The sequence below is a fragment of the Cricetulus griseus genome (assembly GCF_003668045.3).
Source record: "Cricetulus griseus strain 17A/GY chromosome 1 unlocalized genomic scaffold, alternate assembly CriGri-PICRH-1.0 chr1_0, whole genome shotgun sequence".
Classification (NCBI taxonomy): Eukaryota; Metazoa; Chordata; class Mammalia; order Rodentia; family Cricetidae; genus Cricetulus; species Cricetulus griseus.
Window position 1 is genome coordinate 148060321 of NW_023276806.1, and position 21885 is coordinate 148082205.

Here is a 21885-nt window from a genome sequence, read left to right on the forward strand (position 1 = left end):
AAGAAGAGCTAATACCAATACTCCGCACATTGTTCCATACAATAGAAGCAGAAGGTTCATTGCCGAATTCTTTTTACAAGGCCACAATTACTTTGGTACCCAAGCCATACAAAGACACAACTAACAAAGAGAACTATAGACCAATATCTCTCATGAACATAGATGCAAAAATACTCAATAAAATACTGGCAAACTGAATCTAAGAAAATATCAGAAAAACTATCCACCATGATCAAGTAGGCTTCATCCCTGAGATGCAGGGTTGGTTCAACATTCGAAAATCTGTCAATGTAATCCACCATATAAACCAACTGAAGAAGAAAAACTACATGATCATCTCACTAGATGGTGAAAAAGCCTTTGACAAAATCCAATATCCCTTCATGATAAAGGTCCTGGAGAGATCAGGAATAACAGGAACATACCTGAACATAATAAAAACAATATACAGTAACCCAATAGCCAACATCAAACTAAATGGAGAGAAACTCAAAGCTATTCCTCTAAAATCAGGAACAAGACAAGGCTGTCCACTCTCTCCATATCTCTTCAATATTGTCCTTGAAGTTCTAGCTAGAGCAATAAGGCAACAAAAGGAGATCAAAATGATACAAATTGGAAAGCAAGAAGTCAAGCTCTCACTGTTTGCAGATGATATGATAAATAAGTGACCCAAAAAACTCTACCAGGGTACTCCTACAGCTGATAAACACCTTCACCAAAGTGGCAGGATACAAGATTAACTCAAAAAATCTGTAGTCCTAATATATACCAATGACACATTGGTGGAGAAAGAAATCAGAGAAACATCACCCTTTACAATTGCCACAAATAACATAAAATACCTTGGGGTAATGCTAAGCAAAAAAGTGAAAGACCTGTAGCATAAGAATTTTGAGTCTTTAAAGATGATACCAGAAAATGGAAGGATCTCCCATGTTCCTGGATAGATAGGATCAACATAGTAAAAATGGCATCTTGACAAAAGCAATCTGCAGATTCAATGCAATCCCCATCAAAACCCCAACACAGAACTTGAAAAAAAATTCTCAACTTTATATGGAAAAACAAAAGACCCAGGATAGCTAAAACAACCCTGTACAATATAGGAACTACTGGAGGCATCACCATCCCTGACTTCAAGCTCTATTACAGAGCTATAGTCCTGAAAACAGCTAGGTACTGGCACAAAAATAGACAGGTAGAGTTTTCAGTCTTTCTAATTGCGTGGATAACATTTGTGCTGTGCTCATCAGGAGATACAATGTTTATAAGGAAAATGTTTTAATAGTTTTGATGTCTAGGGAGTTATGACATAACTGAATTAAGCTCATCACTACCTCCTTGAGCTTTCCTCTATGACTTTATTGTTTGTTCATTTTGTTTTCACAACACCAATGGGAGAATAAAATTCTTCCTATCATTTGAAAAACTCCTAGGAAATAATTTCAGTGAGTAAATGATAGTCACCTAATAGACACTGGAAGTAATTGAAATTATTAATTTTACTCTATGTGCCTCGAGCCACCTTTGTTGAGTTCTTATATCTTGAGTAATTAGAGTGTTTTTCATCCTATTTGATTGAACTGCTACAGTTTAAATTGCAGTTCAAGTTCTAAAGTAACTACAGTTTTTATACAGCCTAAATATTCTTCCTTTGAGAACAAATTTGAACACTTTGGATTTTATTAAACTAGAGGTTAAAATGATCCAGCAAACTTCAGACATGCAAGCTCATAAATTAAGACCATTTATCTAAATGGTGCCCCTACACTAATAACATGCTTTTTAAAGAATATAAAAAGTGACTAAAATGCCAAATGTATCTTTGCCCAGTTCAGTACTGTGGTGGTTTGAATGCAAATGACCTCAAAGGCTTACATGTTTGAATACCTACTCCCCAGTTGGTAGAAATGTTTGTGAATGAACATGGTGCATGGAGTTTGTTGGACCAAATGTGACTTAGAGGTTTCAGAAGACTTGCACAAATTCTAGTGTGTCCCCTCTGCCTCCTACTCATGGTTTTGAAATGTGAGCTGTTAAGGTTCCTGGCACCATGTTCTGCCTTTATTCTGCCATCATGGTCTCTAAATCTCAGAAACCATAATCCTAATCTAATGCTTTCTCTCATGTTGCATTCCTCATGGTTTTTTTTCAGAGCAGGAGAAAATTAACTAAGATGATTAGAATATGCTTCCTGAGAACAGACTACAACAATTGTTCCAACTACTATAATTGGCCAGGCTTTCCAAATCACACCATAGCCTTAGGAAAATATACAGAAGACTCATTAGACCAGGAATGTGTTTTATGTTAAGAAATCAATGCATTTTTACCTATAAGAAGCAAAACCATAGAAGAGAATCATTAATTGTAGTTTGTTAACAAGCATGCTAAACAAAGATCTCTGAGGGAATTGTTACAGATGCACTCTTGAACTGTCTTATTACTTTTATATACATTGAATTTCTTAACTAATATTTAAGGTTTTGCTCCATAATGCATCAATGTACAGGCCATTTTGTTTTTCTGAATTATTCTCTTTTGTTGCCCTTGTATTGTCAGATACTGTGTATGCACACACACACAGGTTGGCCTGCTTATTGACAAGAGACATCAGCCTGCTAGTCTATCATTTTGAGTTTAATCTATTAGAAGAAATGTCCTTCATTCCTGGAATTCAGCTTTGAAAGCATTACAGCTCCTCTTATTTCCCATATCCCTTCACTCTGTGTGGCTGGCTATGTGGATGGCTTTCTTCAAGTTTAAACATACTTGTCTGTGTATGTAGCTTGAGCGCTGAGATGTCTTGTAACTTTTACTGCACAACATCTCAGAGTTAAAGCTTAAGAGCAGACCCACTGATGAGTAAAATATCTTTTTGGTGACTTCACCTTGAAGAGTCCATTTACAAAACTATTCTCTGGAGGTTCCTTTATTGTACAGGGCTGTTTTGGCTATCCTGGGTCTTTTATTTTTCCATATAAAGTTGATTATTGTTCTTTCAAGGTCTGTGAAGAATTGTGCCAGTATTTTATTGGGGATTGCATTGAATCTATAGATTGCTTTTGGCAAGATGCCATTTTTACTATGTTGATCCTACCTATCCAAGAACATGGGATACCTTTCTATTTTCTGGTATCTTCTTTAATTTCTTTCTTTAAAGTCTCAAAGTCCTTGCTATACAGGTCGTTTACTTGTTTGGTTAATGTTACCCCAAGATATTTTATGTTGTTTGTGGCTATTGTAAAGGGTGATATTTCACTGATTTCTTTCTCAGCCTATTTATCATCTGTATATAAGAGGGCTATTGATTTTTTTGAGTTAATTTTGTATCCTGCCACTTTGCTGAAGGTGTTTATCAGCTGTTAGGAGTTCCCTGGTAGAGTTTTTCGGGTCACTTATATAAACTGTAATAGTGTAAATAGGGAAAGTTTGACTTCTTCTTTCCAATTTGTATCCCCTTGATCTCTTTTTGTTGTCTTATTGCTCTAGCTAGAACTTCAAGTACAATATTGAAGAGATATGGAGAGAGTAGATAGCCTTGTCTTGTTCCTGATTTTAGAGGAATCGAGTTGTGTTTCTCTTCATTTAGTTTGATGTTGGCTTTTGGTTTGCTGTATATTACTTTTATTATGTTCAGGTATGTTTCTGTTATCCCTAACTTTTCCAGGACCTTTATCATGAAGGGGTGTTGTATTTTGTCAAAGACTTTTTCATCATCTAGTAAGATGATCTTGTGGTTTTTCTTTTGCAGTTTGTTTGTATGGTGGATTACACTGATAGATTTTCATATGTTGAACCATCCCTGAATCCCTAGGATGAAACCTACTTGGTCATGATGGATGATTTCTCTGATATGTTCTTGGATTCGATTTGCCAGTGTTTTATTGAGTATTTTTGCATTGATGCTAATGAGAGATATTGGTCTATAGTTCTCTTTCTTAGTTGTGTCTTTGTGTGGCTTGGGTACCAAGGTAATTTTAGCCCTGTATAAAGAATTTGGCAATGAGCCTTCTGCTTCTATTGCATGGAATAGTTTGAGGAGTACTGTTATTAGCTCTTTTTTGTATTTCTGGTAGAATTCTGCACTGAAACCATCTGGCCCTGGACTTCATTTAGGTTGGGAGACTTTTGGTGACTGCTTCTATTTCATTAGGGGTTATTTAACTTATTTATCTGTTCTTGGTTTAATTTTGGTAAATGTTATCTATCCAGCTGATTATCCATTTTCTTCAAATTTTCGAATTTTGTGGAGCACAGGTTTTCAAAGTATGACTTGATGATTCTCTGGATTTCCTCAGTGTCCATTGTTATGTTCCCCTTTTCATTTCTAATTGTGTTAATTAGCATGCTGTCTCTCTGCCTTTTGGTTAGTTTGGATAAAGATTTGTCTATCTTATTGATTTTCTGGAAGAACCAACTCTTTGTTTCCAGACTAATGGCTTGGAGGCCAGCATGGGACCGATCCAGACCTCACTGAATGTGGGTGACAGAGAGGAGGCAATATATGGGGCCTTTGGTAGTAGACCAGTATTTATCCCTGGCGTATCAATGGACTTTGGAATCCCAGTCCAAATGGAGGGATGTTCTCTCAGCCTGGACACATGGGGGGGTGGCTAGGCCCTGCCCAGATGATATGACAGACTTTTTCAATCCCCCATGGAGGGCCTCACCATCTCTAGGGAGCAGAGGGGGGATAGGGTGGGGGATTGGTGGGGGCTGGGAGAGGAGGGGTGGCAGAGGGAGCTGGGATTGACATGTGAAGCAGGCTTGCTTCTAATTTAAATACAAATAAATTAAGAAAAAACAAACATATTCTCTGGATATTGAATATCAATTGTCACTAGTACATGTTTTGGTAGCCAGAGATCATCGAGTAAAGTATAACTGTAGACAACTAGGGTTGCTTTCTAAATATGTCTTATTAACACTTTGCTACTTCCTGTATCTGGGTTTTGCTTTTTTCTTACTAATATCCAGTTTATGCTAATGTGAAAATTTCTTTAGCATATATATCAAGAACAGTGTATGAAAGTATTGGACTAGATCAATATTGCCATTGCCCAGGATCTGGAAAAAAAGATTCTCTGTTGCTTTTTCAAACATGAGAATGCCAAAAGCCTTGGGAAAATATGAATTCCTAATGGCTGATACATCTTTGTTTTTCACAGTTTGATGTTCAAAATAGATTCATCTGACTTTTTCTTCAAAAAAATGAACTTTTAGATATTATAGCCTGATTCATTGTTTTGGGGTAAAAGCAAAAGCAAATGAACTGTCACCTCAGTAATGTGCAGCTAGAGTGACTGTGACAGTATCCATCTTGTAAGGGAGAGACAAAACCTTGATGTCATCTCTGATGCCTGGTAACAAGATTTTTCTCTCATTTAGAGTTGTCTTCATTAGTTCATTACTTCAGGTGATTATTATTGACAATTTGAAACATAGGAGCTTAGAGGTAAGTTATATGAATTTTGTTTATGGAAAGAATAATCTTTTGTGAAATGTAAGACACCCTTGATAAAGAGTCTTATTTTGAAAGTGAGTAACTATTTTCAACTTGTCAATACACCTGAAAACGAATTCCCAAACCAAGTAGTAGTTACTGAATTACACATATTTAGTCTTTATACTAACTTAGTGTAAAAAAGACACAATGTTTTAAAAAAGAATAGTTACAGTAATTATTTTTGAGATGTATAATTATTTCTTATAATTAGTGTTTGTGTCATTATTCCTGATAATTAATGGAAAGAGATGGAACATTAGGAAACTGATTGAAACTGCTCCTGGCCTGATCTTTGAAATATCATGTATACTAATTCTCCTGTCTTAGCAAGGATCTATTATTACATAGCCTACAAAGACTAATATTATGTTGAGTTTATAAAGATCTTCACAAGAACAAAGGTTTCTAAATATTTCATTGAGAAATCTTGATCTGAAAATTTGTTTTCTCCTGTGTCACACAACCCTTTGTTTTATAGCACAGTGGCCCAACAGAATCACTCCAGGTCCTCTTTACTGTCAGTCTTCATTTAGAGAACAGCAGGTGAAAATGCTCCCTGGAAAGGCAAGGTGTGTAGCAGAAGACAAAGTTGAATCCTAATTGGACAGAGTTGAAATCCCAGTCCCAGCCACTTACTCTATAGCAACAGACAAGCCCTTGATCATCTGCACAGTTGTTTCCCATTGGGCTTCCTAGAAAGCGTTATTAAAATTGATTATGTACAGAAACAATAACAATTCCCAGTTTATTATCAAAATACAATAAATATTATTTCCCTTTTCTTTGCTTGCTGTGAATAACCTTTCATAGCTGTAAGGATCACCTTCCCTCTATGTACTCCAGATTCAAGAACAGAGAATGTAAAAGCACTATCTGTTATTCCACACACAATATATCTTATGTATATATCTTGTCCTTTTTTTCTGAATACTCTTACATGAAAGAAGGGCCATCTTTAACACCCTGGCCTGTAGATACTTCAACACCATGAAATGTAATAGTAGCATTAAAACTGTTCAGAATCAAATTCTGCAAAGTTGTTACAATCTGAACCAGATCTCTCTTTGTTATCTGTAGTCCTGGAAGCTTTCTTTCTGTGCTTTACCTCAGGCCTTCATTAGTTCAGCATTTCTTATCTAATTGAGCTGCTGATTGCACTTGGGATTCTTGGCTGAGTCAACCACAGTGTACCTAGAAGACCAGTCTCACATCTCTGATGAACGCTCTGCATTTTACAGGAAAGTTAGTTTGCTTTGATTTAAGTATTGCAAACCATCATTCTACAGTCTCTTGAACACAGAGATTAAATTGATTTTCTGCTTTCTATTTGCTACTGCCATTCAAGTTATTTATAGCTCACTGTAAAGATTCACAAGTGGAGAGAACAATTTCTTTACAAATTGCCTCTTTGTCCACCATGATGCTATGATTAATATGACTCAGCAGTAGCCAGCCAGCTGAATTGATTTATCCCCAGAATGTCAGCTTTGAACATCCAACTACCAAGTTCTCAATCCACATTGTCTAATTCTGTGACTCCAGAGACACGGTAGGGGCAGAATAGTAGTTTCCCTGATACAGCAGGGACTCTGAGACACACAACTGGACTTGTCTTCTTACCACCTTGCCTATTCTCTTGACTGTCACTTACATTTAATGCTGATTTTGTGAAATAAATCCTTGAAGTTTAACAGACATCTCCTCTTGCTCTTTTTAATGTCACCAATTACTATAGCCTTTTGATTCTTAATGTAAATTAAGTTGGTCTCATCTTCCACTGTGGCTTACCTTTGCCATCATAGGCCTGATTTATTGCAGACTATTGGGATTATTAATTTAGTGCTTTAGTTTGCAAATGAAGAGACGGTTTTATAAGGCAACTTAGCAATGATTGCCTCCACTAATCTCTGAGGATCCTACTGTCCATGGACAATTGTCCATGTTTCTAAACTTGGCATGGACAGTCCTTTGTAATTTTCCTCTCTCACTTTGCCTTTCACCTTCTCCTTTAGTCTACCTGTTCTCCCTGGACTTATGTTCTGCTGAACAATTGAAATTCCTGATGGGTTCATTTCAGAACCTTCACACGTACTGCTATTTCTGTTTGGCATGTAATGGCACCATAGCATTCCTTTACTCAAAAATTCTTTTGATGATGAGATTAAATCCAAAATAGATTCATTGAATGATAAACTTTGAATATTATTATTTGGAATGAAAACTATGTAATTGAATTACATAGAGTCTCTTTTTGAAATCTTAAATATCTCGTTTATTTGGGGACTACAATCTGTGATTTCCTTTTTACTATTAAAAGCTATGATATTAATAATGGAAACTAAAGCCTCAAATGTTAGACATGTGTATTTGCTACTGTGAAAATCTTTCTTTGCAGCAATATGAAAAGGACTGGACTATTTAGTCCTGAAGATACAGATGACAAAAGAAAGTTTCAAAGTAGAAAATGTGCCTGATACTGGTCAGATAGAAAATTTCTACATCTAACTCATACAGCTTTTTTCCCCAGAAGATTACAATACAGGTCCTCTGGACAGATATTTCAGCTATTAGCTTAGTATTTTTATGGGACACCTGACTGTGGGAATACCTGGGTCTCTGAATCTTTTGCCTGCTCTTGGGACTTTTTCCACCTGTTGGGTTACCATGTCGAACTTCAGTATGAAAGTTTTTGCTTTGTCTTTTATATTTTATTTTGTCAAAAAGCCTTTGTAATATTTTCAATGGTGTTTTCTACTTTTATGGAATAAATGTGTAAACATATATGTGCATTTTAACCTTAAAATATTTAGGGATTGTCAAACTACCTTGCAGATGTGCAACAATTTGCTTTTAAATTGTGTGTGTGTGTGTGTGTGTGTGTGTGTGTGTGTGTGTGTGTGTGTTTGTGTGTGTGTGTGTGTGTGTGTGTGTGTGTGTAACTGGTGGTTGAGCCTGTGTACATGCTTTTCTACTCACTGAGTTATACTGCTAGCCCCCAAAATTATATATACACTCACATAAAACTTGTGATCTTTGGTTTGTATGCACCATCTACCCTTGTGACCCATGTCCCACCCCCAACCCAAAGGTACTGGTTCTTTTGCCAATCTTGTGAATTCTCCTATAATCATCTCTAGATTTTTTAAGAAGCTACCAAAACCTACCAGCCAGAATACTTTCTATCTGCTTCTATATTCTCTCTCTCTTCTCCATTTGAAGTTAAATAATAAATCCTCCCACAGCACATAAAAACATGAATATTGTGCATATATTAAAGTGGACTGTATTTATCATTCATTAATGTTTGTTCTGATGCCAGCATGAGGTTACATTGTCCCTCAGGTTAAAGGTTAAGTTCTTATGAAGATTTTGAAGATGCTGTATTTAATTCTCCTACTCATGATCTCTCTGACTTTATTTCCCTTGAATCCTTCCCTGCTCAGTTTCATTGGTTGGACAATCGTTCTCCAACACTCTAGGAATAAATTTACCCCAGGACTCTTGAAGTCACCGCCTACTAAATTTCCCCTTACTGGTGTGTATTATTCCCTTACTTTTTTTCAGGTTTCTGATCAAGTGTCATCTTCTCAGGAAGGTCATTCTTATACTTAGTCTGTGTAATGCTGAACACCTTCCATGATACTTCATGCACTGTTTGCTTTTTTTTCCTGGGTATTTATCATTCTTTACTATGTCATATTTTATATTTTTATGTTACTATTGTTTGTCTCTTTGATGGGAAATTTATGTCATTTTATTATTGTATATCTAATTCTAGAAATTACCCCTAACAAATAATAAGTGCTAAGTAAACATTAGTCCTAGGTAATTTGTACCACCACAATTTCCACTCGTAAATATGAAAAACTGTTCTCACTATCACAAAGACTTTTTTCTTTCTGTACTGAAGCCACCTGGGCAATTTCTTTTTACTGCTTGACCTGTGAATTCTTCCTGTGTATCTAATATGTTAACAACCTTGTCTATAACATTCATCTTAGCTTTTGAAATGACTATGTGCAAGAGCACCATTTCTTTTGCAATCTTATAGTAGAACTAAATAAAATTACATAAATAGAGTAGTTGGCTCTGTATATAACAGAATTCATATTTTACAATTATGTTTATTGTATCTCACCTTTGTTTGCTCTTCAGAATTCTAAGTAATAAGGAAAAATTATTTGGATAATAAATCAGAGAGCAATAAAATAGTGTAAGGCAGTAATTGACATCCCTTGCCTAGCATCTAATACAGTATGAAGGAAAAGTGCCAATGGATATTGCTCACATTCTTCAATCTCTCACCTTCTGCTTCCTGTTTGGGTCTTATTACAAATATTAATCTAGTAATTTGCAGAGCATTTTATTTCTAGGGTTCCATATCTTTGTAGAGATTTCTTCAAACATTGTTTCCAAGTCTCTTGCTCAAAAGTAATGTTATGGTTTATTTAATATAGCTATATCCTAATCAGAATATCACATGTGGATTTCCTGGTTCCCCAGATAACAGCTAGTCAGCTAATTATAGCTTCTGTAGCACGAAGCAGATGCTTTCAGAAAATCTTCAAAGGGGAGATCAGGGAATGCATTTAAGGATTGGAGCCTGGAGGGTGGGAGGTGGTGCTTTCATTAGCTAGAATCTGCTTTACATTGGGCCAGCTTGATCAACAGTGTGTTCATCAGGACTGTGTATATGGATGGATGGATACCTGTGGACTTGATGGTATGGCACAAGGATAAGTTGTTGCATCTCAAGATATTCACACTTGCAAAGACAGAAAACTGTTAGAGAAAGCATTTATTTTCATCCCCCCTTGCTCTTATCTAAGTCTCCTTATAACCCTGACTATCCTAATGACTGCCCTTTACTGGATCATGTCATATGCTTGTCATTAGCAGTGTCTTTTACTAATACTCCTAATTAATATAAAATTTAGCTAAATAGGATATTTGAATTACTAATGTTCAAAGCATAATCTTATCTCATTCATGTGGTCTACATGGATTATCTTTTTCAGCATCCTTACTATTCTGAGTAAAATTAGTTATATAGAAAATGTGCTTTCTGTAGCTTGTTAGTAATGATAATAATAATGATGATGATATAAACCAAGACAGCTGAAGGTTGAAAGATTATAAATAGAAAATAATATACACATCTCAGGAAGTGTGTATGTTTCCTTCCCAGGCAGTGCAGAATGATGACCATTTCTTGCTAATCTTTTCCAGCATTTTAAGGAAAGCTTTGTTCTTCCATCTTCTTTAACACCCTTTTCTATTTGAAGTGGGAAGAACAGAGTGCTGATAACAGATTCCACAGTGAGCCAGGCTACTGCCCCATGCCTTTAATGCACAGTACTCAGCATGCAGAGGCAGGAGGATCTCTGTGTATTCTAGGCTAGCCTGGTCTACATAGATATAGAGAGTTACAGACCAGGTAGGACTACTTGTGAAGCCACCTCAACAACAACAAAAAAGATCCTATAGTTTAGTTGTCTTGTTATTTGTTATGAGGTTTTTTTTTTTTTTTGGTTAGTGTTTTAGGAGGCAAGTACTAGATTCTGGCAGACACTACAGATTACTGCTTCTTTCTTGGATTCTACAAGTGTTGGTCAACAAGCTGCACAGGTCTTACATTGCTAAAACCTGTATAGAGTTTGAACTCCATTTGAGTGATCATCTTGACAAAACTTGATAGCAAATACTTTTCAATTAGATTGACTGGAGCTTGAAGCACTGGTAGAGACACAAGTGCCTACGAAGTTCTGTCTCCTTTCCCAGCATATCCCAGTGTCTTATCAGGTTGGGTTTGTGTACAGCGCTGGACTTCTGCATCCTGTGTTGCTCTTGCTATCATCACTGATTATCTCTCTCATCAGTTATGAAGGGTAGTTGAGAGATTATGTTTTCAAAACTAGGAAGAGGAAAACACTGTAGGTCTTACAATCGTGTACATTTCTTTCTTTGCATTTATTATATGGTAGGGGAAATAGAAACAAGATGAGTATTTCATAGATACAAAATGCCATATTATGGGAAATGAGATTAGATATGATGCAAAACAAAAATACCTGTGAATTCTCTCCTACGCCTCAGAAACATCTGGTCATTGTTACTGATTATCTATACCAGGGGCACATGCTTAGTATCTTAAACTTTAGACCAGTGGTTCTCAACCTTCCTAATGCTGGGACCCTTTAATTCAGTTCCTCATGTTGTGGTGACCCCCAACCATAAAATTATTTTCATTGCTTCTTCGTATCTCTAATTTTTACTACTCTTATAAATCATAATATAAACATTTGTGTTCTCTGATAGTCTTAGGTGACTCCTATTTAAGGATAATTTGATGCCCCCCCACCAGTGGGATTGTGACTCACATTTGAGAACCACTTGCTTAGACTGTGACATAGCACCTATTTCTAGTGTTCAAAATTACATCTCCTGTTGATGCTGGATGAGGCACTATTGCAAATATGTGAATTGTAAACCTTGTTCTGGAAGGACAAAAGGACAGCTGTGAATCTTTTCCATCCTCAAGTGACATACATGCTTGGTAATTATGGCAGAGCTCAAAGTGGAAGGCATGTATTTATAATACTTGTGTCAATGTTGTTCCTGCTCTCTCATTGCTTTGGAAAGGGTTGTCTTCACAGCTAATTCTCTCTCTCTCTCTCTCTCTCTCTCTCTCTCTCTCTCTCTCTCTCTCTTCTGTGTGTGTGTGTGTGTGTGTGTGTGTGTGTGTGTGTGTGTGTGTGTTTGAGATATACAATCAGGAAGCCCAGAGGTGCCATCTTTTCACTATCATTATTCTCTTATCCTGCCTCTCCATTGATATGAAAGATCCTATTGACTCCAGTTTTTTTTTCTTTTTTAATTGTTGCCGCCTTTTTAAGCCACAGTACTTCTATCCAGCAACTGCAATTCCACAGCTACCACCAGCAGCTAAACTGCAAGAGCCAATGCCTGAGGGAATTCTGTTCCCTCAGGCAGCAACTCTTTCAAAACTACTAAGGAAACTTTACTTAAATCTCTGGCCCACTAAGGAACTGAAGATTCAAAGGCTAAGGGAGAATCCTGCTTCCTAGAGAGGCTGAATAGCAAGAGGCTCCCCTAGCTCACCTCTTTACATGTCCCAAGAAGTCCTCTTGCTTTTTCTTGCCCCTCCTTATAAACCTTTCTCCATCTGGCTCCTCCCTACAATTTGCTGTTAGTTGCTGACCCTGCCTCCTTACCACAGGTGAATTTTATATAATCAAACACCTCTTTGCCTCATTAAACACATGTTCCAGAGCATAAAAAAGTAATGCACCTTAAACAGCATTCTACCAGCCTGGATGTGGTGGCCCAGGCTTTTAATCCCAGCACTTGGGAGGCAGATGCAGGCAAATCTCTGTGAGTTTGAGAACAGCCTGGTCTCCAAGAGCTAGTTCCAGGATAGGCTCCAAAGCCACAGAGAAACCCTGTCTCAAAAATAACAAAACAAAATAATAATACTATTCTACCACAGACTCCAAACTTTTATGCTACAAATAGTTTTCCCCAAAATATATTTGCTTTCAGAATTTGTGGTTACAAGTATGAACTGTGGCTATTCTTGTGGATGGTTTAGGTACAGCAAACTTAACACTCACCTAATCTATGCAAGCTAATTGTAAGCATATGTGGCTAGTTGGATAGCAAAGCACTCACAGAAATTTCTGGGTTTGTAGCTGTGGTAGGTCCATGAAAAACAGCCTGGGAATTCATTTATAAAACATTGGTAAATTCAGGTCAAGATGCAGGCTCTCAAGACAACAAGCTAAAACTACCAGTAACAAAGCACACAAATAAGCTGTATATTGAACAACATAATAACTTTAGATGATTCCAGAAGGAATAGCTTTTCTAATGTTCTTTTACCTTTTAGCCTATGTTACAAAGCCTTCCAGGGGATTTCTCTGCTTTTTTATTGTGATATAAGAATATCTGTGGTCTCTGTTAAACATTAAGTGTGGTTCTGAATTCATGTTGCAGATCTACAGCAGTGACCATAAAGCTAAGTATCTTAAATACTAGATTGCAGGTAGAGTAGACTCTATTCTTTATGAGATGAAATTATGGGACAATCTAATCTGGGTCCAGTACTAAAAGAACTGTGCACAAGTGCTAAAGTAACATAACTCAACGATGAAGGAGTAAGTGATAAGCTGTGCTTTCCTCCTCCACCCCCAGAGACTGGATCTCCAATAACAGCATCATGTATTGGACTGGGTAACTCCAAAACACCTCCACCAGGGCAGGCGGGAAAATGTGTTCCAGGGTACAATGGTAAGTTATGATATCGGCAATTTGAAACATGCACTGTAATGACTTTGGTATTTTCTTGTACCTAGTTTATAAAAAGTACTCATTTTTAAGAGTTTCATACATTAGAAATGAATACCCCTTTTGCCATAAAAAATAGAACTATGGTCTTCTGATATCTTCTTTTGAATGACTAAGAAAAAATTTTAAAATTCACATGAAGAGTCTTTTAAGGATACGGGCTTGAAATTATGGCATGTGAAGTGCCCAGTATTTACATATATCATTTCATTTTTGGTGCTGCATATTTAGTATATAGTTTTGTAAATATTTAGAGATGAATAATGTGAAGCACACACAGAGACTGTACATCATTTCTATAGTAATGTAGCCCTTTAGTTTTCATAAACATACAAATCACTGTGGTTTTCTTTATTTCCTTGCTTCATTAACAAAAATAGATAGTTTCTTTCATAATTCTTTTGAACAATGTTGAAATGGTTCTTGAATCTTTTTGGCTAAAATTAAATGTAGAGTAAATAATTGTAAATAAATATTTCTTCACTATGAGATTTATATAACAATAATATATCCTCTCAATATTTGATTTATATTTATAGTAGTGGCCATTATAATCAAATAATTTCTATCGTACTCCAATCCTTAGTTGCAAAATTTTTAACTCTCAACATTCAGTTTTCTTATTTCTAACTGTCAATTATAGTTGTATGGCTCTCTAGGGCTGGTGAATTGTGATATTATATAACCATGCAGTTACACAGGTACCACAACACAAAATATGGAATGAAATCTAAGCTGTTAGTGATGCAAACATTTCAGAGAAGTCAGGGGGACCAAATTGATTTAGATTCAGAAATTAACTGTACAAAAAAGGGAAATGAAACATAAAGGTCATATATTGTAAGTATATTTAATATATAAAGTTTTATACACATAATGTTCATAAGGTCACACAATTTTGTCTAGTACATTTATGGGGGAAAAGCTAGTTTCCAAGGACGTTCTGCTTAATATGATGCCCTGGCTAGTTTCATGTCAACTTAACACAAGCTGGAGTCATCAGAGAGATGGAGTCTCAATTGAGGAAATGTCTCCATGAGATCCAACTGTAGGGCATTTTCTTAAGTAGTGATCAGTCTGGGGAGGCCTTAGCCCATAGTGGTTGGTGCTATCCCTGGGTTGATGATCCTGAGTTCTATAAGAGCAGACTAAGCAAGCCATGGGGAACATTCCTGGAGGCAGCTCCCCTCCATGTCCTCTATGTCATCAGTTCTTGCCTCCAGGTTTCTAAACTGCCTGAATGTCTGCTGTCACTGTTTTTTATACTAAAGTGTTATATAACTGGGTGCAAAATAAACCCTTTCTTCCCCAAATTCCTTTTTGGTCATGTATTTTGTCGCGTCTACCCTTGACCAGCAAGAACGATGCAACACTGAGGAATCTTCTTCTCACAGTTTATTCGGGAACCTTGATTTACAGGAAGTGGCCCTGGGTCCAGGAAGACGGGGCCTGATATAGCCTACAACTACCAATCACCTAACCCCACGTGGTGCGCCAGGATAGGTTGTCTCCAAGCGGAATTAAGAGGATACGTGGCCTTTACCAAATTAGGAGTTGTTTAATACAGAGAGCACTCACCGTCAGGCTGGCGGAAGGTGGAAACCAGCGCCATCTTTTAGGCGCGGTACTCTGCAGCTCCCAACAGTATTTCATCACTGCAACGTAAACCCTAACTAAGATATGTTACAGTATGTGTATTTTCAGGGCTGATCTTTTGACAGTGGATAACCAATTAATGTGTTCTTCTTTGGGGAAGACAATTTCTCCTACTCTCAGTTTGCTTAATTGTCTATAGTTATTTATATAGTATTGAAGCCTTGTGAGTTTTCTCCATCCACTTTAACATGTCTATTGCAGTTGTCCTTGTTCAGCTCATGTATAGACAGTCATGTTGGGCTTTGCATTGCACACGGATATCTGTTTTATAATTCTGTGAAGTCTAGACTTCTCCTACCAGGGGAAAATGAGCCCACATCTACTGAATCACTCATCTGAACAATTGTCACCTCATTCTTTGATCAGAAAACTGTCTTTGTGTTGAGACATTTTTAGAGGCTGCCAATTGTGGCAGATGTTAAACACATTTTTCCTTAGTATATCTGTTCCATTTTTATACTCAGTTGTAAGAAACAGTTGAGCTTTGATGTTTCACTTTAATACAGAAACTCCTCTTTGTCTGAAAACCACTGGTTACCAGAGGAAAGTTTAAACTACTGTAGTTGAGGAACCAGGGCCTTTATGACTGATACATTTTTGTTTTTTTTTTCATGCTTATATGGAAATTTGAAAGCATAATGTAATACACAGAATTATGATTTTAAAAAAGCAAGCAACTTTGGGAAAGGAAAGGAAGTCTTTATTTATGAAAAATTCAGGTGATGAATTTAGTCTTTGGCTAGTGCCTTCTCTTAGCTGCTTAAGAATGACCTAAGTGAAGGAACATAAAGAATCTACACAAAGAATCTAGATGAATATAATTTATTTTTATGTTTGATAAGCTATAATGTAGACACTAGATTTGCTATTAAACACTTTCCATATTTTGTCAAGACATCACAGAAAATATTAGAATAATATTTGGAAACATAAATTTACCTAATTTACATCTCACAAATAGATATGCTTTCTTTGTTTTTATTGTATATATATTTGGCTGAACTTTTAAACTGCATTCTTCAGTTTATAAAGGGTAAACATATGATTAATATTCATGGACATAACAATAAAATATAATTCTGTGGGCTGTTAAATATGCATATTTAATTTAGGGAGTTTCTGAGGAAATTTTCAATCTTGCTACATGTCAAATGCATGACCTTTTAAGCTTTTAGGAAACATATTTTAGCTTACTTATATATCTTCATAGTCTTGCAAGAATACAAATAATATTTTGAACTAGGAACTTTAGGATTGAATTTAGAAAATATGGGAAAATATTTGAAGTTTGTGTTAGTATTTGTGTTCACACTTGTATTCAGATTTGTGCTCATATTTTTCTTTACAGTTATGATTTTGGATGACAACATGCAAAAGCTGAAGGCTCGAAGCTTAGGAAACATTGTGGTAAAGTAAGCAATATTTTTAATGTGACCACCTAAAAGAAAACAATGAAGCGGATATATTCAGGTCAAATTGATTTACTTCATTGGTATTATAAGTGATAAGATGTGTCTTGCTTGAGAATTATTTCAGCTCAATTGTAATTTAAAATGAAAGCCCCTTAATATACAAATATTCACATAAAAATTTAAAATGGCATGTCTTGTTCTTTTAAAATAACCCTTTTCTTATCAGACAAATAATGTATAAATCATAAAAATATCTCATATATAAAAATATAAAATAATACCAATGGTCAGTCCTTGAAACATACATACATGTTGTATATACATGCAATCACAATTGTTGAAAAAAGTAGGACATGAATTTGAAAGAGAGCAAAGAGACTTAGATGGAAGGGTTTAGAGGGAAGAAAGGGAAGGGAGAAATTATGTAATTGTATTATAATCGCAAAAGGAAAAGAAAAATCCAAAACAGTACGTCATTTCTGTGTCCCCTTCTCTCACAACACTAACTTTTCAGTGTACAGTCCTAGTGACATATCTACCATCTAGACATCATCTAGACACACCAGGTATAAGATGGTGCTCCTACAGTATTTGGATGCAAATTCCTTTTACCTGCTTACATATCTGTAGTGAGTACAGCATGCAGGGGCTTGTGTCATGCTGATGCAAGCAACCCACTCTTCTGGTAGTATTTTAAAGTGCATCATATGCAAGTGTGCATGGATTTTTATATTTGATAATGTTAACAAACATTATGTTGCCAGCTTCTGTATTCCATACAATGTATCATGCATTCATGATTGAGTGTTCACTCGTACCTATAAAGAAAATGGTACTATAAAACAGATCAGTGTTTTACAATGACAGTAGGTTATAAATGCCATTTTTATTCTATTAAAAAGGTATGTCCTATTTTTCATCTGTATCATTAAGTTTGTAGAAATGAACTCTGTGATGCTCACAAATTACCTAAGGATATATATATTTAAAATATGTTGCATCATTAACCAGTTTGTGATTGACTGTGACTGTCCATTTTTGGCAACCAGTTTATATTGTTGACTCAGTAAAGTGTTTTATGGGTAATAGTTTTCACTTAATCCTGTCCTAAAAGTGGTTTTATTTTATTCCCTGTCCTTTATATTTTTCTCTACTGTGAAATTCAGTTATTTTTGCACTTTTATGGTTACACAAATCTTATCTATTTGGTTTCATCTTTTCAGATAATCTGTGTTGTACTGAATATTTAAGTAAATGTAAAATTACTGATTCAAAGTGAAGCATATTACTAAATTCTTCACAACAGTAAATACCACAGTTTTTTGAAAAAAAAATTTTTTAAGTCACAATCCACTTAGCTGGCAAAAATGCTGAAATCTGATGTGAAAATATTTCACTTTACATTGATTATAAAATACTGCAAGATCATTATGAGAGTAGAATATGAAATGATTAAGTTGGTAGCCACATAATCTGTGACATTTAAATAATTGATACAGACTGCCTCGTGTCTCTAATTAACATAATTTTCACATCGTTATTGGTATGTCTGAAGCAGCAGACTTCAATAGGATGAGTTGTTATGAGTAGAGACTATATATGGCCCAACTCAAACAAGAGTTGTCTTAAAGTTATTTCTACTGAATAAATTCTACTACTTGCATTTTCAGATGGTACAAGGTTCCATTCCTTTAATAAAATACATTAAATTCTATAAATATAGTTAAATAGGTTTGCAAATATATTTCTTCATGTAGAATTATTTTAAGCCACATGAAATATAATGCATTCATATAAAAGTTTAAAAAGTATAAATCTTGTTCTTCCAAAACAAGTCCTTTTCTTGGTAGACTAAACCAAAGTACATTTCTGCTCCTGCTCTTGTCAGTAACTATTTAAGGTTTATGTTACCTTTTCAAATCTAGTACATCCAAAAGGACTAAAAATTTTTTAATTGAATATTCTGGTTGCATTCATATTTCTTTAAATCATATTAAAACTAAAATAGGACTACTATATGACCCAACTATTTCATTCCTGGGCACATTCCCAGAGAAATCTAAGCCCCATCCTAGAGATAATAGTACACTCATGTTTATTGCTGCTCTAGTCACTGTAGGAAAAATTATAATCAACCTAGCTATTCATCAGTAGATGAATGCACATATATGAATACTATAAGATTCTAAAGAAAAAATATTTCTTTAAATCAGACTGAACTGAAGCTAATACAATTATTATTACGTAATAATCTTTTGAGGGAAAAACAGGAAGAGAGCAGGGCTTGCTAGAGAAAATATGAGCCTATTTCGGTGGATGCTAACTTAACTTACAGAAGTTTATTTTTTAAACTTTAAAAATTGCTGTAACAGCACATACATTTATTTATTTATTTGTTTATTTATTTATATATTTATTTATGTTTTGAGACAAGGTTTCTCTGTGGCTTTTGGAGGCTGTCCTGGAACTAGATCTTGTAGATCAGGCTGGTCTCAAACTCACAGAGATCCTCCTGTCTCTGCCTCACGAGTGCTGGGATTAAAGGCCTGAACCACCAACACCCGACCCAGCACATACCTTTATATAACCTAATTTTAATGAATCATCTCTATCAAAGGGATATTTATCATGATCTCAGTGGTGAGTTTCAATCCACTTAGAAGTTCCTTCATTTTAACTTGGGTGGCTTTGCCATGGATGAATCCAGAAGTGCTAAAATATAATACTATTTTAGTATTGTGTATAGTAATAAGTATAATACAGTTCAGAAACTGTAACTTTTCCTTTATAGCTTCTAGTGTTATTTAAGTCCTCAAATGTAGCAGAGCTTTTGCCTAACAGCAGTCCATGCATAATTGGTGTTTTATTCCTGCATCCTTAAACAGAAATTTTAATACACAGATTCTCAGTTCTAGATGTCATTAGAAATTTACAGATATAATGTGTCAAAACATGATAGAAATCAATTCTTTCTTTGGTTAATGGCGAAGCCATATATTTGAAAATAAAATATTATATTAGATGTGCAAGTTAGAATAGATGAGAAAAATGAGCACAAACTTACCTCATTTTTCTCATTAACAAAATTACCTTCGAAGCTTTTTGTTTGTTAATAAACTTACTTTTAGACTCACATTTTACTATGCATACCAATCAATTTATTAACTGGAACTTTTTCATGCATGCCAATGCTTGCTTAACTTGTACATGTTGGGTGTTTCATGTTTAGAAGCAGTGACATGTGGGAAAACCAAACACAAAATTCCATGCTTTCTGATGATGTTAGATTCCTCCATTTGTTGTATACCAACTATAGCATTCTAGAAGTCATTTCTGTATGGGTGACCTCATCAGATATATAGAATTCTGGTGATGTTCACTCAAATGACTGAGGGCCCTAAGGACTGAATAAGCAGTATATGTGTGTCTTTACTGTTTGGTGCCAATTAATTCCATTTATAGAATTTACATTTCTTTTAGAAGAGAAAATTCATTCCATGTGGCTGTTAGAAATTCTTTTGATTTTGAAGCATACTGAAGCCAGTTAATTTAGTGCGGCAGTTATGGTGTGTGAGTTGCTATGAATACAAAATGCTTATGAATTTTAGAAGGTGCTCCTGTAATTGCATCCAGATTTCTAATGTGCAGAAATAAAACTGTGAGTCAGTAATTTCCAGACAACAGACAGCAGTGCATTTAAGAAGATTTTAACTGCAATTGTCTCCTTTAAACCCAGTGCTCATGGTTATTAAAGCCATTGGTCTCTGACTCTTCCTCTCTCAGGGGAATACACTTTTTTTTTCTGACCACATCCATTGCTGCAATGGGAAGTATGGCCTATCCACTCCCTGTTGTGTTCTTCTGATCTTTTCTTGGGGCAGTGGTAGGATGGCAGGAAACCGTGCGGAATTATCCAATGCCTTTTACTTCCCTGTCTGCCAGTTTCTCATCCTGACCATTAATGATGTTTGTTCCCATCATGGCAGCTTCATAGCAGCTCTTCATTCAGTGTGCTCTCACCTCAGGAAAGCAACAGGGGAGCTTCTTTGGGGTGTATCCTTTAACTAAAACAAGTATGCTGCAGGGTTTTAGTCCTACTCTCTTCTAAATCTCAGATCCTGGTTTTAGTGTGATCCTTTACTGGCCCTGTGGTAACACTCAGGTAGATGAAGAGATTGGCACCTTCCTCAATTTTGACATGAAACAAAATGTAGCATTAGTAGTAACACAGCCAGAACCCACTCTATCTTGATACATACAGAGAGAAGGAATTGTTTTAGGCCTTCTCTTCTATAAATAAAACATAACTTTATATTTGCATCCCAAGAAACACCTCCCTCTGGACCCTGTAGGTACTGCCAAGAGGCCAAACATAGTGCTTCATTCCAGAATTCTACCGGAAACAGAAATTAGGTCTTTATTTTTGGATCCTAGGGTTTCTGAGTAGAATAGAGAATAAAGTTTGTTCCACAAGAGGCTTAGGAAACATCAAGTCAAGGGGAGTTTTGTATTGCAGACAACTCAGGACTTGGTTACCATCTTCAGCAAGTGACATTCTGGTCTTGCTTTTTTATATTTTTAAATTAATTTATTTTTCTTGTAGACAAAATATAATCAACTGCATCCAACAAATGACATGTATAGAGATCAATGCCCACAAAGAGTTTGATACATGATCAACTATTATTTTAAATTATATTTAATAGAGGATTTTTCTCTGGTCAAGTTATCAAAATAGTTTTTCTCCTAAAGTTTCTAATCGAAATACTCATCAATGTTTATTGTTTAAGATATGATCCAGATATCTGGGAGTCTGGGTTTCCCTTTCTCCTTTGTGTCACAGGTATAGACATGCACTTGGAGCATAAACTGGATAGTGCAGAAGCCAGTCAGTGAGAGAAACACCAGAGACGTCACAGCTACTGAATAAGCCAGGGC

General features: G+C 35.7%; 1 protein-coding gene across 1 annotated transcript in view; it reads left to right on the top strand.

The window, feature by feature from the left end:
- The window catches only part of Acss3 (acyl-CoA synthetase short chain family member 3), a 184821-nt gene that overhangs the window by 140880 nt on the left and 22056 nt on the right, over positions 1–21885 (top strand). Inside the window, exons 10-11 of the mRNA XM_035451839.1 lie at positions 13727–13822; positions 16884–16947. Of these exons, the coding sequence (XP_035307730.1) occupies positions 13727–13822; positions 16884–16947 (160 nt within the window). The remainder of the gene's footprint in view (positions 1–13726; positions 13823–16883; positions 16948–21885) is intronic.